This window comes from Mustela nigripes, chromosome 16, assembly GCF_022355385.1.
Source record: "Mustela nigripes isolate SB6536 chromosome 16, MUSNIG.SB6536, whole genome shotgun sequence".
Taxonomy (NCBI): Eukaryota; Metazoa; Chordata; class Mammalia; order Carnivora; family Mustelidae; genus Mustela; species Mustela nigripes.
The window spans coordinates 51,299,415-51,314,757 of NC_081572.1; the positions used below are offsets into that span (position 1 = coordinate 51,299,415).

The 15,343-nt window shown below is 42.1% G+C and overlaps 1 protein-coding gene across 1 annotated transcript in view; it reads left to right on the forward strand.

The window, feature by feature from the left end:
* Nucleotides 1-4,837, forward strand: part of LOC132003260 (zinc finger protein 624) — a 42,069-nt gene extending 37,232 nt beyond the window's left edge. Inside the window, exon 5 of the mRNA XM_059378586.1 lies at nt 1,866-4,837. Coding sequence (XP_059234569.1) covers nt 1,866-4,084 — 2,219 coding nt within the window. The 3' untranslated portion in view covers nt 4,085-4,837. The remainder of the gene's footprint in view (nt 1-1,865) is intronic.
* The last annotated feature ends 10,506 nt before the right edge of the window (nt 4,838-15,343 follow it).

Sequence of the window (15,343 nt, forward strand, 5' to 3'; positions counted from 1 at the left end):
GCACCCAGGTGCCCCTCTCTTGACTTTTTGGTTGAGAGACATGACTTGTCAAGAGACACAAGACTTTGATCTTCTTATATGTTTATTATTTTTCATTGTCAAGCATTGATATGAGAACCTGTAAAAATAGTTTGAAGTTCTGGATTGTGTAACCTTTTTCCATGGAGAATTGTTTGCTTTGGTGGGCTGCTAGGGTAAAGGCTGTAACCATCCCCAGTTACCTTAATTGAATTAGACATTTAAGTGAACTGGGTTCTAGGGTTCTCCTCTTTGGTGTCTTGGAATTCAAATCTTTGTCCTTTTTTTTTTTTTTTAAAGATTTTATTTTTAAGTAATCTCTGCACCCAACATGGGGCTCAAACTTAAAACCCTGAGATCAAGAGTTGCACGGTCTACCAACTGAGCCAGCCAGGCGCCCCTCAACTCTTGGTCTTTTTAAAAAAAGGTTACACTGTGGGATGGTTGTCTTAAAACTTGCTTGTATATACAATTTAAAATTTTACTCTTTTTGAAAAATTTATTTATTTGAGAGAGACCGAACATGTGTGCCTGCACATGTGGGGGAAGGGGCAGAGGGAAAGAATCCTCAGGCAGACCCTCTGCTGAGTGTGGAGCCCAGTGCAAGGCTCAGTCTCACAACCCATGAGATCATGACCTGAGCCAAAACCAAGAGATGGACACTCACCAAGTGAGCCACCCACGTGCCCGAATATTTTACCTTTTTTTAAAGGATTTATTTGAGAGTGAACACAAGCAGAAGCAGGAGAGGGAGAGAGAATCTAAAGCAAACTCCACACAGCACAGAGCCCAACCCGGGGCTTGATCTCACAACTCTGAGATCACAACCTGAGCTGAAATTAAGACCTGGACACTTAACTAACTGTGACACCCAGGCTCCCCAATAGTTTACTTTTAGAACAGTTTTATACTTTGTTTTTTTTAAGTAGGCTCCACATGGAATGCAGTGTTGGGCTTGAACTCACAACCCTGAGAAAACCCGAGCTGAGATCAGAGTCAGATGCTCTTGATCAAGAGATCAAGAGTCAGTACAGAGCCACTCAGGCACTCTGTATTTTTATACTTCTTTTAAATTTCTAACTAATTTTCAGGCAATTATTTCTAAATGTTTAAAAGCTAATTAGATCAAAACCTTTTGTGGCTAGTGGAATGCTTCATGGCTTTAAAATTCAGTGTGTAAGTCGTTTTTATCCAGTTTTTTTGAACAAGCTTTTAGGCATGATCTTAAAACACAAGAAGGTTGCAAAACCACCCTTCATAATTATTATCACTGTTGGAAATATTAATAACTATAAACATTAATTTTGACTAATTTACTGTTCAGCCTACTTTCTGAAAAATCAAAGTGTTGTTTTCCATTAACATTTTATTAAAAACTACATAAAAAGATTTGAATAAGCTACTCTGACACAGAAAGTTGAGAAAGCCATCATTTAAAAAGCTAGCAAACGAGTGAGAATAAATAGAAAGTATGGTTGGGAGCAACATCTGGTTTGTAGAGTAAATGGGAATCAAAAAAATAATCACAACCTATGAAGAATGGTCTGGGAAAAAAAAAGTTTATTATTAAGGGAATGAAAAGAGAAGTATTAGAGATACCTAGATTCTAGGAGGGTTACCATGAATGAATTTTTTTTGTAGGGGAAAAGTGAATTTGCTGCTTTGGTTCTTGACTCAACTGGCCTCCTTCAAACATACGTCTTTCTTCTTAAAAACAAGGCCAGTTTGCAAGCAGTTAAAACTTGACATTCATTATCAGCTAAGGTTTACATTTTATTTTCTTTTTTACTGAGATCTTCCTAACTTCAGAAATAGGAGTCATTTGCTTTCTTTTTTATTTCCCCCAGAGTTGGAGACCAAACCTGCAACCAAGAATGCTTTATCAACAGAGGATGGTTCTGAAGATGTATCACAAGAGACCATAATAGATAAACTCACAGAGAATGGTCTATGGAACTCAAGAATGGGAGGATTATGGAAATGGAATGAAAGGAAATTAAAATTGCAAAACAGTCAGGAAAATCATTTGAATCAAAAAATAGTTACTCACAAGAAAATTCCCTCTGGTCAAAGAAGATTTAGATTTGGATCTCTTCTTTTTCCTGAAGCAGGCATTATCACAGAAGAACCCCACAGCAAATGTCAAACACATGAGAATTCCACTGAGAATTTAGATTTGATTACAGATACCCATCTGGGGAAGAAACTTTGCAAGGATACAGAAGGCGGCAAAGCCATAAGGCCTACTTCAGAACTTACCATAGGGGAAAAATACAATAATAAAGAAAAGCCCTATAAATGTAGTACATGTGAAAAGTCCTTCCGTTACAGGTCATTGCTCATTCAACATCAGAGAACTCACACTAAAGAAAAACCTTATGAATGTAATGAATGTGGGAAAATGTTTAGCCAGCCTTCATATCTCAGTCAACACAAAAAAATTCACACAGGAGAAAAACCGTATAAATGCAATGAATGTGGAAAGGCCTTCATTGCTTCTTCATCACTTATGGTACATCAGAGAATTCATACTAAGGAGAAACCTTATCAGTGCAATGTCTGTGGAAAGTCTTTTAGCCAGTGTGCTCGCCTTAATCAACACCAGAGAATTCAAACCGGAGAGAAACCCTATAAGTGTAGTGAATGTGGGAAAGCATTCAGTGATAAATCAAAACTTGCAAGACATCTGGAAACTCACAATAGAGAGAAACCCTACAAATGTAATGATTGTGGGAAAGCCTTTAGGAATAAGTCATATCTTAGTGTACATCAGAAGACCCATACTGAAGAGAAACCATATAAATGCAATGAGTGTGGGAAATCTTTCAAGAATACCACAATTTTTAATGTCCATCAGAGAATTCATACTGGAGAGAAACCCTTTAGATGTAATGAATGTGGGAAAGCCTACAGAAGTAATTCAAGCCTTATTGTACATATAAGAACTCATACTGGGGAAAAACCCTATGAATGTAATGAATGTGGGAAAGCATTCAATCGTATAGCAAATTTCACAGAACATCAAAGAATTCATACAGGAGAAAAACCCTATAAATGTAATGAATGTGGGAAAGCATTCATTAATTATTCATGCCTTACCGTACACCACAGAATGCATACAGGAGAGAAACCTTATAAATGTAATGAATGTGGAAAGGCCTTCATGCGTTCTTCATCCCTAATTATACATCAGAGGATTCATACTGAAGAGAAACCTTACCTATGTAATGAGTGCGGGGAATCTTTCAGAATAAAATCACACCTAACTGTACATCAGAGGATTCATACTGGAGAGAAACCATATAAGTGCACTGACTGTGAGAGGGCATTTACCAAAATGGTAAATCTCAAAGAACATCAGAAAATTCATACTGGAGTGAAACCTTATAAATGCTGTGATTGTGAAAAATCGTTCAGGACTAAGTCATATCTTATTGTACATCAAAGGACCCATACTGGAGAAAAACCATATAAGTGTAATGAATGTGAGAAAGCTTTCACTAATACGTCACAACTTACTGTACATCAAAGAAGGCACACTGGAGAAAAACCCTATAAATGTAATGAGTGTGGGAAGGTTTTCACAAGTAACTCAGGCTTTAATACCCATCAAAGAACACATACTGGAGAGAAACCATTTAAGTGTAATGACTGTGGGAAAGCATTTAGCCAGATGGTACATGTCACAGAACATCAGAAAATCCATAGCGGAGAGAAACCCTATAAATGTGATGTCTGTGGAAAAGCCTTTAGGAGAGGTTCATACCTTACAGTGCATTGGCGAACACATACTGGAGAAAAACCCTACACATGTAAGGAATGTGGAAAAGGTTGTATCACTCTATCGCAGCTAACTCTCCATCAGAGAATTCATACTGGGGAAAGGCCCTATAAATGTGAAGAATGTGGAAAAGCCTTCAGAACCAACTCAGACTTTACTGTACATCTGAGGATGCATACTGGAGAAAAACCCTATAAATGTAAGGAGTGTGGGAAAGCCTTTAGGAGTAGCTCCAGCCTTACTGTACATCAAAGAATCCATCAAAGAGAAACTCAGCTAATATAAAGATTAATAAAGCATTCATCCAGATGCCAAAACCACAAGAAGAATCAAACTGTATCTTTTATGGACAATTCACCAGAGAAAATACACACTTAAGAGATACTTTAGAGGGGGTGTCTGGGTGGCTCAGTTGGTTAAACATCTACCTTCACTCAGGTCATGATTCTGGGGTCCGGGGATGGAGCCCCACATCGGGCTCCCTGCTCAGTGGGGAGTCTGCTTCTCCCTCTGCCCCTCCCCCTGCTCTTGCTCTCTCTCTCATGCTCTCTCTCAGATAAATAAAGTCTTTTAAAAAGAGAGAGATACTTTAGAAACATAAGAATGTGTTAAAGCATACCATCATTAAATCTTAGAAGTTCTAAGAAAATTAACAATAGAGAAAAATAATGGACAAATGAAAATACTCATCCAGATTTCATACTGTACTCAACAAATCATCTTCAGTGAATTGCCTATATATTTTTGGCCTATTTTTGTATTGGTTTGACTTTCTTATAAATCTGGAGGTGCTCTTTATATGTTTGAAATATTAATCTTTTTTCATGTGTGTTGCAAATTTTTTTAATCTAGTGATTGTCTTTATGCTTTTTTTATATAGTAAAAGAACATTTTAATTTTTCACAGTAAGATATTTATATATTCTCCTTTTTAGATTGTTACTTTACTCTTTTAAAAAGTTAAAATGGTCTCCTTAATCCCTAATTTGTTTCTGAGATTTTGATTATTTTTTACATTAAAGTCTTTAATCCATCTGGACTAGATGGCTAATCATAGAAGAGCAAATGGCGATTAATCTCTGAAAGTGTTAATGAATCTAAGAAGTACTCAGGGAAATGTGAATTAAAACAACCAATGAAAAACAAAAAAGAACACACAAAAATCCCCAACCAATGAGCTATCACTTTGACTTCGTGAAGTTGGCAAAAATTAAAGAGATCTTTTGCTAGTGCATTTTGGGAAACCATCTACTTTTACAAAAAGGTTATATATCAACTTATATTTCCAGCAGGAATTCAGCAATATGTAAGTTTTTAAATTTTTAAAATAAAAATCCTTTGACCTAGCAGTCTCATGTTGGGAATCTGCCCCCACAGAAGTAACATCTTCAATGCATAAAGATACAGTTAAGGCGTTTTGTTGAACTATTGTTTGTAGAGGCAAGTAGAAAACCAAGTGGAGACAAAGTGAATGACCATTAATGGGGGAATGGTTGATATAACCATTTTGTGGAACAGCATGAGAGTGATTTTTAAAATTAGTTATATGTACACTAGTTGATCTCAAGGTATTTCCACAATTTTGATAATTGCTTTATTACAGAGTTTTATGTGTACAGGGCATTTTTAGAGAGTGAAATAGAACAGAAAAGAAGAAAAAACACTAGAATGATGAAGACAAAAGTTGGGAACCTGAGGTTAAAGATGACAGACACGCGGGACACCTGGGTGGCTCAGTCAGTTAAGTGTCTGACTCTTGGTTTGGGCTCCGATCATGGTCTTAGGGTCATGAGATCAAGCTCTGTTTGGGAGCCTTCTTAAGATTCTCTCTCTTCCTGGGGGCACCTGGGTGGCTCAGAGGGTTAAGCCTCTGCTTTAGGCTCAGGTCATGGCCCCTGGGATCGACCCCCCACATCTGGCTCTCTGCTCAGCAGAGAGCCTGCTTCCCTCTCTCTCTCTCTCTGCCTACTTGTGATCTCTCTCTCCCTGTGTCAAATAAATAAATAAAATTTTTAAAAAATTACAGCTTCCCTCTAGGATGAGATCAGATGTGTGAGACCAGCTGTCACTGCTCTTGTCGATGTAATGATTTCCCTAGATTACGCCAAAATGTTTGGGGTAACTGAGCATTTCTGGTGCCCACATCTGGAGACCAGGCACAGTTTGAGAAAGGTATAGGATATCATTGCCTGGCTCGGTGGCAAAGGCAGTCTCACACAAGGGTCAGGGTTGGGGGCAGGAATCAGGCTGGGAAGGAGATCAGTTCTAACAGGTTGGTCTCTTCTGCCTGAATCAGTATCTGGAGAAAAGGTGAAGGTGGGTTAGCTTCTAAACTCTTGGGAAGGGGCACCTGGATGGCTCAGTGGGTTAAGCCTCTGCCTTCGGCTAAGGTCATGGTCCCAGGGTCCTGGGATGGATCCCCACATCAGGCTCTCTGCTCAGCGGGGAGCCTGCTTCCCCCTCTCTGCCTGCCTCTCTGCCTACTTGTGATCTCTCTTTCAAATAAATAAATAAATAAATAAATAAATAAATAAATAAATAAAATCTTTAATAAATAAATAAACTCAACTCTTGGGGAGGGTGGCCAGGAGGAAAGAATTCCCACATGCATAGGGTTTGGGTCTCTACGCAGGAGACACACTACCAACGCCCCAGAACTACTACAAGCTCAAAGTAGCTTGTGTTTTTTGTTTTGTTTTATTTGTTTTTAGAGGGGGAGGTAGAGGGTGAGAAAGAGAGAAAATATTAAGCAGCTGCACACCCAGCAGGGAGCCCGATGTGGGGCTCCATCTCACAACCTTGAGATCATGAACTGAGCTGAAATCAAGAGCCAGATGCTTAACTGACTGAGCCTCAGAGGCGCCCCTAAAGTGGCTGGTTTTTGAAGGTCTAAATTAATTAGTGAGGATGACATACATCAAAGCGGTTTTGCCCACCCAGCTCAGCCTTGATTAGCTGAGGGCCAGCGGTGGCCCTGGGGGAGCACAAACCTGGGAGTCAGAGAGACCGGCTGGAACCCCATTGCTGCTCCTTACTAGCTGTGTGACCTTGAGCGAGGTACTCGTGCTTCCCTGAGCCCCCGTTTTCTTACCTGTAGAAGACACATAGTCCCCACCCCGCAGGGTGCTGTCCTATGAGGACTAATTAATTTAATTAGCTGAGCATGGAATTTCTTTCTGCTGCCTCTGCATTCCACTCACTACCAACACACACACACACACACACACACACACACACGGCATCTTACCTGCAAAGTGACCAGTCCATTCACTACACACACACGGCATCTTACCTGCAAGGTGACCAGAGGGGATAAGCCAATGATGGGGAACTAGCACCACTTCTACCGAAAGAGGCTTTGGGGCTGAGAAGTCCACCTGGAGATTTCTCAGATATCCATGCTGCCAGCAGCCTGTAGACTGCGTGCCAGTCCCCTGGCTGTCGTCCTTTCTGCCTTGTGTTCTTCACGATTCCGATGAGACGGTCTTCCCATACGGCCTCAGTCTCTACTTTCCTTTCCCACCTCTCACAGAGTTTGGAAAGTCCCAGAGAGCAGGGCTGCTTCACCCTTTCCGTTCCGCTGCCCTATCTAGGACCACACCCACGGCCACCTGCCGGGCTCAGCCAGCGGGAAGTCGGGAAAAGGCTGGGGGGCCGGAGTAGGAGGGTGTGGGAGGGTGTGGGGTGAAACCAGGCTGTGCTGCGGCCAGCGACTCGCCCCTCAGTAATTCCCTTGCTGCACCCCTTCTGCAAAATGGAGCTCATACTTCTGCTTAGCTCGTGGGTGAGAGTCAGGGTCAAGCGAAGGGATGCATTTGAAGGACATCTTACAATGTGAAGAACTATCCAAGTACTGTTATCCGGGGAAGCGGGGGAAACTCACATTTTATCATCATCTCTCCTTCATGCAGCGTTTCAAAGTCAATCGAGCAAAGTTTCTGCTCCCGAGAAGCCCGTCAATTTCTAGGCTTTCAAATGGCCCATTGACTTTGAAAGGTGGAACACAAGGGCCTTGGCTCGACGTGTTTTATGATGCACGAGGGGGAGGACGGAGACAAGCACAGAAAAGCTGGAAGCCCAGCTGCTGGCAGTTGACGAGCAGAGCCGGTTAGGGAGAGAGAGATGCGAACCGTGGTTCTCACACTTCGCGCGGGCTTCAGAATCGCCTCGAGGCCTTAATAAACCAGACTGCTTTGCCCGGTCCCCAGAGTTTCTGATTCCTAAATCCAGGCTGGGAGCCCCAGAATTTACATTTCTAAGAAATTTCTGGATGTTGCTGACGCCGCTGGTGGGGAAATCGCACTTTGAGAAACACGACTGTGAGCTATGCTTGCGTCTGAGAACCGAACTTCGCTTTAAAAATGAAAGCGGGGGTGGGGGTGGGGGTGGGGTGCATGGCTGGCTCAGTGGGTTAAAGCCTCTGCCTTCGGCTGGGGTCATGATCCCGGGGTCCTGCAATGGAGCCTGGACGGGCTCTCTGCTCAGCGGGGAGCCTGCTTCCCCTTCTCTCTCTGCCTGCCTCTCTGCCTATTTGTGATCTCTTCCTGTCAAATAAGTAATAAAATCTTAAAAAGAATTTTGTAACTATATGAGGTGATGGATGCTAACCATACTATTCATTTCACAATATAGGTGTATGTCAAATCATTATCTTGTACACGTACAACTAGGCTACGTTGTATATCAATAACACCTCAAAAAATGTGTTTTTCTGTTTTTATGCATTTAAGAGAGAGAAAGACAGTGAGAGCCAAGGAGGGTGAAAGGCAGAGGGATAAAGAGAAACAGACTCCCTGCTGAGCTGGGAGCCTGATGCAGCCTCGATCCCAGTACCTGGAGATCATGACCTGAGACCAAGGCTGATGCCTAACCATCTGAGCCGCCCAGGTGCCCCAAAAATGTGTTTTAAAAAGGCATATTTTGGGGCGCCTGGGTGGTTCAGTGGGTTATGCCTCTGCCTTCGGCTCAGGTCACAATCTCAGGGTCCTGGGATCAAGGAGCCTGCTTCCTCCTCTCCCTGATGCTCTGGCTACTTGTGATGTCTGTCTGTCAAATAAAGAAAATCTTTTTTTAAAAAAAAAATCCATAAAAAAAAAATCCTTTAAACTCTTAAAGGAGGAAGAGTGGTCCCCACTGGTCAAGTTGGCAATTTGAGCCACATGACTTTGACAGGTCCAACAAGTGGACTCTATAAAAGCCTCAAAGTTTGTCACAATCCCCCAAAACACAAAGTTAGTATCGGGTGTGAACAAAGACCTCCGTAATGCCAAAGAACAGAGGTTATAATACAATACGTTTCATCTTTATCTTAATGTCAGGAATAAAGCGTGTTTGGTTTCTTGTATTCATTAGATCTGTGTATAACAATACAGATGTGCTTCTTTCAGGAAGCAGGAAAGAATACATAAAGGAAACTATGTGGAAGTGGAGAGGTCCTGAGAAAAAGTAGGAGCCGTGGCAAAGACAGGAAACAGTCCTTGGAACCTGGGGCTCCATGGAGAAGGAGGTCCCGCACTTATCCAACCAGCAGTCACCCCCAGAAAACAAGCAGTAACAGGATTCAATGGCGTGTCCCAAAAAGATTAATTTGCCAAATGTCATAAAAATATGCAGTTCTGCCTCTCCTGGGAGATGAAAGCATATGGACTGGTTATGTCCTGATCGGAAACACAGTGTTTTATTTTTTTTAATTATTTATTTATTCATGAGAGACAGAAGGAGAGGCAGAGGGAGAAGCAGGCTCCCCAAGGAGCAGGGAGCCTGGTGCGGGACTGGATCCCAGGACCCCTGGGGAACGTGACTTGAGCCAAAGGGAGACACCTAACCTTCTGAGCCACCCAGGCGCCCTTGGAAACACAGTGTTCTAAAACATGCTAACAGACCAGATCAGAACTACACAATGACAGGACAACAGGGAGTCATCTGGTAACTAGCCAGGAGCTTCCGACCTGCCAAGTTCATGAAAGACAGGCTAAGGGATTGGACCCAGGTTGGGGGAGACTAAGGAGGCAGGGAAACATCTGTGATCCTGGATCAGACTAGGGGCCAGAAAAAGGACACTGGTTGGCACGCTTGCTGAAACACTCGGATAATTCTACAGATTGGTTAATAGCAGAAAACTGATGTTCGTTTCCTGGTTTTGGTCAATGTACTGTAGTTAAAGGAAGTGTTAATGTTCAGAGAAGTCTGATGAAAGGTATACGAAAATTCTGTCCTATTTTCTCCACTGCCTTTGTGAGTTTGAAATTGTCTCAAATGTGAAACGTAGGGGCGCCTGGATGGCTCAGTGGGTTAAGTCTTTGCCTTTGGCTCAGGTCGTGATCTCAGCATCCTGGGATCGAGTCCTGTATCGGGCTCTCTGCTGAGTGGGGAGCCTGCTTCCTCCTCTCTCTCTGCCTGCCTCTCTGCCTACTTGTGATTTCTCTCTCTGTGTGTCAAATAAATAAATAAAATTTTTAAAAAAGCTACTTCAAACTCATAAAAAGAAAACAGCTCAATATAATAATGAGAAAAGGAAATGAATGGGTTGATTCAATGGGCAATTCATGGACTAAGATGAAAATATAGATAAGTATATGAAATGATGAATCACTAAGAATGGCAGTATAATAAAATATAAATTAAGATAAAATATTGATCATATCCAATGTAGGAAAAACTATGGGGAAATAGGTATTCCCTTACACTATGAGAGTACAGATGAGTACTGCTAATTCGTCAAGATTCTAAATGTACCTGCACTCTGACCCAGCTCTCACATTTCCAGGAGTCTGTCCTACAGAAATAACAGCAACACCACAGAATTGCTTGTATCAGCAAAAAATTGCAATGACCCAAATGCCTATCAATAAGAATATATTTGAATAAATTCTAGTCCATGTAATATCAGAATACTATGTATCCACTTACAAAATGCGGTAGCTCAAAAAACAAAATGAGGTAGCTCTAAATTACTTCGTTCACAGTATAGTGTTGAGAATTAAAAGGAGTTGCAAAACATAACCAACAGTATGAGACTAATTATATGTGTGTGTACATACACAAGTACACAGAAATCTGGCCAGGTCCGCGTCAAACAGTTCTAAAGGCTTGAAAAATTGAAGGGGGAACAGAACAACCCTTTTTAGTTTATAATAGTTCATATTTATAGTTCATAGTTTATATTTAGTTTATATACTTAGTTTTTTAGTGTATATACTTATATTTATTTATTTATTTGACAGAGTGAGAAGGGGAGAGAACACAAGCAGGGGGAGAGGGAGAAGCAGACTCCAGCTGAGCAGAGAGCCCCATGCCAGGCTGGATTTCAGGACTCTGAGATCCTGACCTGAGAGGAAGGCAGACGCTTAACCGACTGAGCCACCCGGGGCCCCCAGTGTATAAACTTGTATATTATTTGACCCTATTGTAAAATTATTTTCACTTTTGTAATGTAAAAACAGTTTGTGTCTGTCTGTGTTGAAAGGAGAAAGACTGCTCCCATCAACTCTGCCCCTGGTGAACTCTGTTACGGGCTCGGCATCAGGCGTCATGACTGCCATCTGGTGGTCAGACAGAGTCGTGACAAATTGCGCATCTGAACGTTTCTCCATGTCTGCACTCTTGCCATTTGGTGCCAGATAAATGGGGGTGGGGTGGGATGGGAGGCTGTCCTGTGTGTTGCAGGATGTTTAGTAGCGTCCCTTGCCTCTAACTTCTAGATGCCAGTGATACCCTCTCCCTAAGTTGTGACAACTTAAGAGGTTTCTAGGCTGGCAATTCTCCCCCCACAAAGGGGACAGGGCACAACTGACTTTGGTTGAGAACCCTGATCTAAGAGAATGGAAGTCTTGTGAATGTACAGTAAACATACAAGATGTGCTCATTCGTTCACTCACAAAAATATTACAGTAGGGGCTCCTGCGTGGCTCAGCGGGTTAAGCCTCTGCCTTCAGCTCAGGTCAAGGTCTCAGGGTCCTGGGATCATGTCCTGCACTGGGATCTCTGCTGAGCAGGGAGCCTGCTTCCTCCCCCTCTGCTTGCCTTTCTGCCTACTTGTGATCTCTCTCTGTGTGTCATATAAATAAATAAAATCTTTTAAAAAGTTTACAGTAGACAAGGTATCTTTACGAGATCTGTTTCTAATGTCAGCTGGAACCAACAATCTCTGACCCATGGTTGTGCCCACACAGAATTCTTTTCATAGCTTTGCAATACTCTGAGGCTTAAATTCAGTAGCAAGAAAAGCCATTCTTGGGCTCCCAGGCGGCTCAGTCAGTTAAGCATCTGCCTTTGCCTCAGGTCATGATCTTGGGGTTTATGACCTTGGGCTCCCTACTCAGTGGGGAGTCTGCTTCTCCCTCTCCCTCTGTCCCTCCTCACTGCTTGTGCTCTCTCTGTCAAATAAATAAATAAATAAATAAGATCTTTTTTAAAAGAAAGAAAAAGAAAAGCCATTCTTATCCAGTGAATCCCTAACTGCCTCAAGTAAATCCCAGCACGGGTGCCCCACACCCCGCTCCCAGACCCACAGCAGAAATTCACAGCCCCCTACGTTGTGGCCTCAGCCCAGTGCCCCAGGCAGTAAGTGCCACAAAACAGTAAGCCGGTCACCTCCTGTCCCTCACTCAGCCGACTGATTTACCCTGTGTGGAACCATTCCTATGTCCATTGCACTCACAGTATTACTGCCTTAGAGTCTACAGGTTACCAAGAAGTATTTGGCAGGTGGGGGGTGGAGGGGGTGGGGGTTAGGAGGGTGGAATGTGGGGCGGGGGGACCTCTGTGGAAATTAACCTCTGCTATTGATTACCCCCGCCCCCCCAAACCCACAGAAACCACAGAAACAAAAACCTCAAACATGGCCTTGGGCATCACAGTTAATCTCAACAGATCTCGATCTCCTTATTTATGAAACAGAAGATTAATACTACATATTTGAAGCTCCTTTTCAGTTCTAAAATCTATGATTAGAGACAACTGGAAATGATCCACCATAGGCTTTGCTATGCCAATGGCAATGTAAGTATTTTCTCCAGTAAGGATTATCCTGTATAAAATTGAGCAGGTGTTACTGGAGTCTTTTTATTTATCTATTTGTCTATTTTAATTCCAGGACTTGGGTGTCCTATAAGAATTGTAATTGCTGAATAAGCATAGAATTCTAAACCGCAGTTTCCTGAAACATTTTTTTAAAGATTTTATTTATTTATTTGATAGACAGAGATCACAAGTAGGCAGAGAGGCACACAGGAAGGGAAGCAGGCCCCCTGCCGAGTAGAGAGTCCGATGTGGGCTTGATACCAGGACCCTGGGATCATGACCCACGCCGAAGGCAGAGACTTTAACCCACTGAGCCACCCAGGTGCCCTGCCGATACATTTATTGTATTTCTGGGGCTGTGTTGTTTTTGCCAGTGGGCATTATCTGATATCAATACTATATGAATTGTATTCTCATTTTCATTATATTAATATATTCATATTTATTTTATGTGTAGTATGTAAGTTATCTGGTGCTGATTAAGGTTAACTGAAAACAGAAGGTTTTATTTTATTTATATGATCTCTCTAGGATGAATTCACAGAGCTAGGTTAAAAGCTCAGTGATGACAGGTCCCCTCAAATTCACAGCATTTGTAAGACTTCTTGTTAGTGTGAATCGTCCGATAAAGAGTAAGGGGGGAGCTAAGACCAGGGGCTTTGACACGGTAGTTGCATCCATATTCTTCTCTCTGGTGTGAGTGTTGGAAGAGCAAGATGTGTGTCACGGTCAAGGGTGTTCCACTTTTGAAATATTCGGAGGGTTTCTTTCAAGTATGGATTATTTTATATCAAATTAGGTTTCCGTGATTACTGAAGACCATTCCATACTTACTGCATTATATGGCTTCTTTCTAGCATAAGCCTTTGGTTTGGTTTGGTTTTTGGTTTTAGGTTTTTAAGAGAGAGAGAGAGCTGGCGGGGTGGGAGGGGTAGGAGAGGGAGAGAGAGAATTGTAAGCAGGCTTCGCACTCAGCACAGAGTCTGATGTAGGGCTCAGTCTCATGACCCTGAGATCATGACCTGAGCCAAAACCAAGAGTCAGAGGCTTAATGGACTAAGCCACCCTAATGCCATTTTATTTTAAATTCTAGTATGGTGAACATAGTGTTATATTAGTTTCAGGCTTTCACAGTCTTATTCAAACACAGACATTCCAGAGAAGAGACATTCTGCAGAAATCTTTCTACTACTCTTTTGAGCCTGTGCTCTACGTAACTCCAGAGGTGAGGGTAGGGGGGCACTACTCACATGTACCCTGGTGCTAATGTCACTTGGAATCCTTTAAAAGTGGTCCTGCTAAGAGGATAAATAAAATCTTAAAAAAAACAAAAAGATGGTTATATGGCAAACATTTACAATTCAGTTGGGATCAGTTGGGAGTTAGAAAACAGAAGATCTTTGAGACTATGGGTTATGGAAACACTTGGCAAAATTTCAAAATATTTGAAATGCCTAGGAAACATTGTGCATGTTTTCCTGACTCGGTGCTGTTGGTAGCTTGAAATCAGCCATGATGGCATTACTTGCACCGCGGAAAATGGCTAATACTACAAATCCAGACTTTCCCTGCTCTCCCTCCCAAAGTCTAGTTGTTGAGAATTTCCCAGCATACCCTTGGGTGTACCAAGTTCCACACACACCTCTCTATGAGAGAAGGTGCACCTCTCCAATAAAATCAAGTTTCCCCAGCTTCTATGTGGAGTCTAAAAAAAAATAACAAAACATAAAAAGACTCAGAGATACAGAGAACAAACTGGCAGCTGCCAAAGGGTAGCGGGATAGAGGGATAGGCAAATTAGGAAAGAAAATTGCTTCCAGTTATACAATACATAAGTCACAGAAATGAAAAGTACAGCTTTGGGAATATGGCCAATAGTATTATAATAGTTGGTGATAAATGGTAGCTGCCCTTATCATGGTGAGCATTCCACAACATATACAATCATCCCTTCACTATGTTGTATACCGACACTCATATGTCAACTATCCTCCAATTAAAAATAAAAAGTTTTGAGATTCCCTAGCTTAAAATCCCCTTTTAAATGCTTGCCTTATTATTTTCCTAAAAAATATCAGGAAGTTTGTCTCTCAGTATCTAAATAAGGTACAAGAAAATTATCTTTGATATTATCTTAGCCTGCCATTTCTGTCCTCTGTGAACAGTAAGACATGAAAAACTCTTCCCCTCCACCTAGCCCAACCCTCACAGTTGCCCGGCCTACCCACTGCGATTCTCGGGTCACAAGCAGCCCTTCCGTTTTCTGCTCACATGGCCAAGAGAGCAACACAAGCTCTGGGGGAAGGTATGTAGGTGACTTTTGGGTGGGCAAGTTGACAATATTTGTTTAAAATATGGGTATAATTTTGGGGTACCTGGATGGCTCAGTCATTAAGTGCCTGCCTTCGGCTTGGGTTGTGATCCCAGGGTCCTGGGATCAAGCCCTACCTCAGGCCAAGAAGTCTGATTTCCCTCTCCAACTCCCCTTGCTTGTGTTCCTGCTCTCACTCTTGCTCTTTCAAAT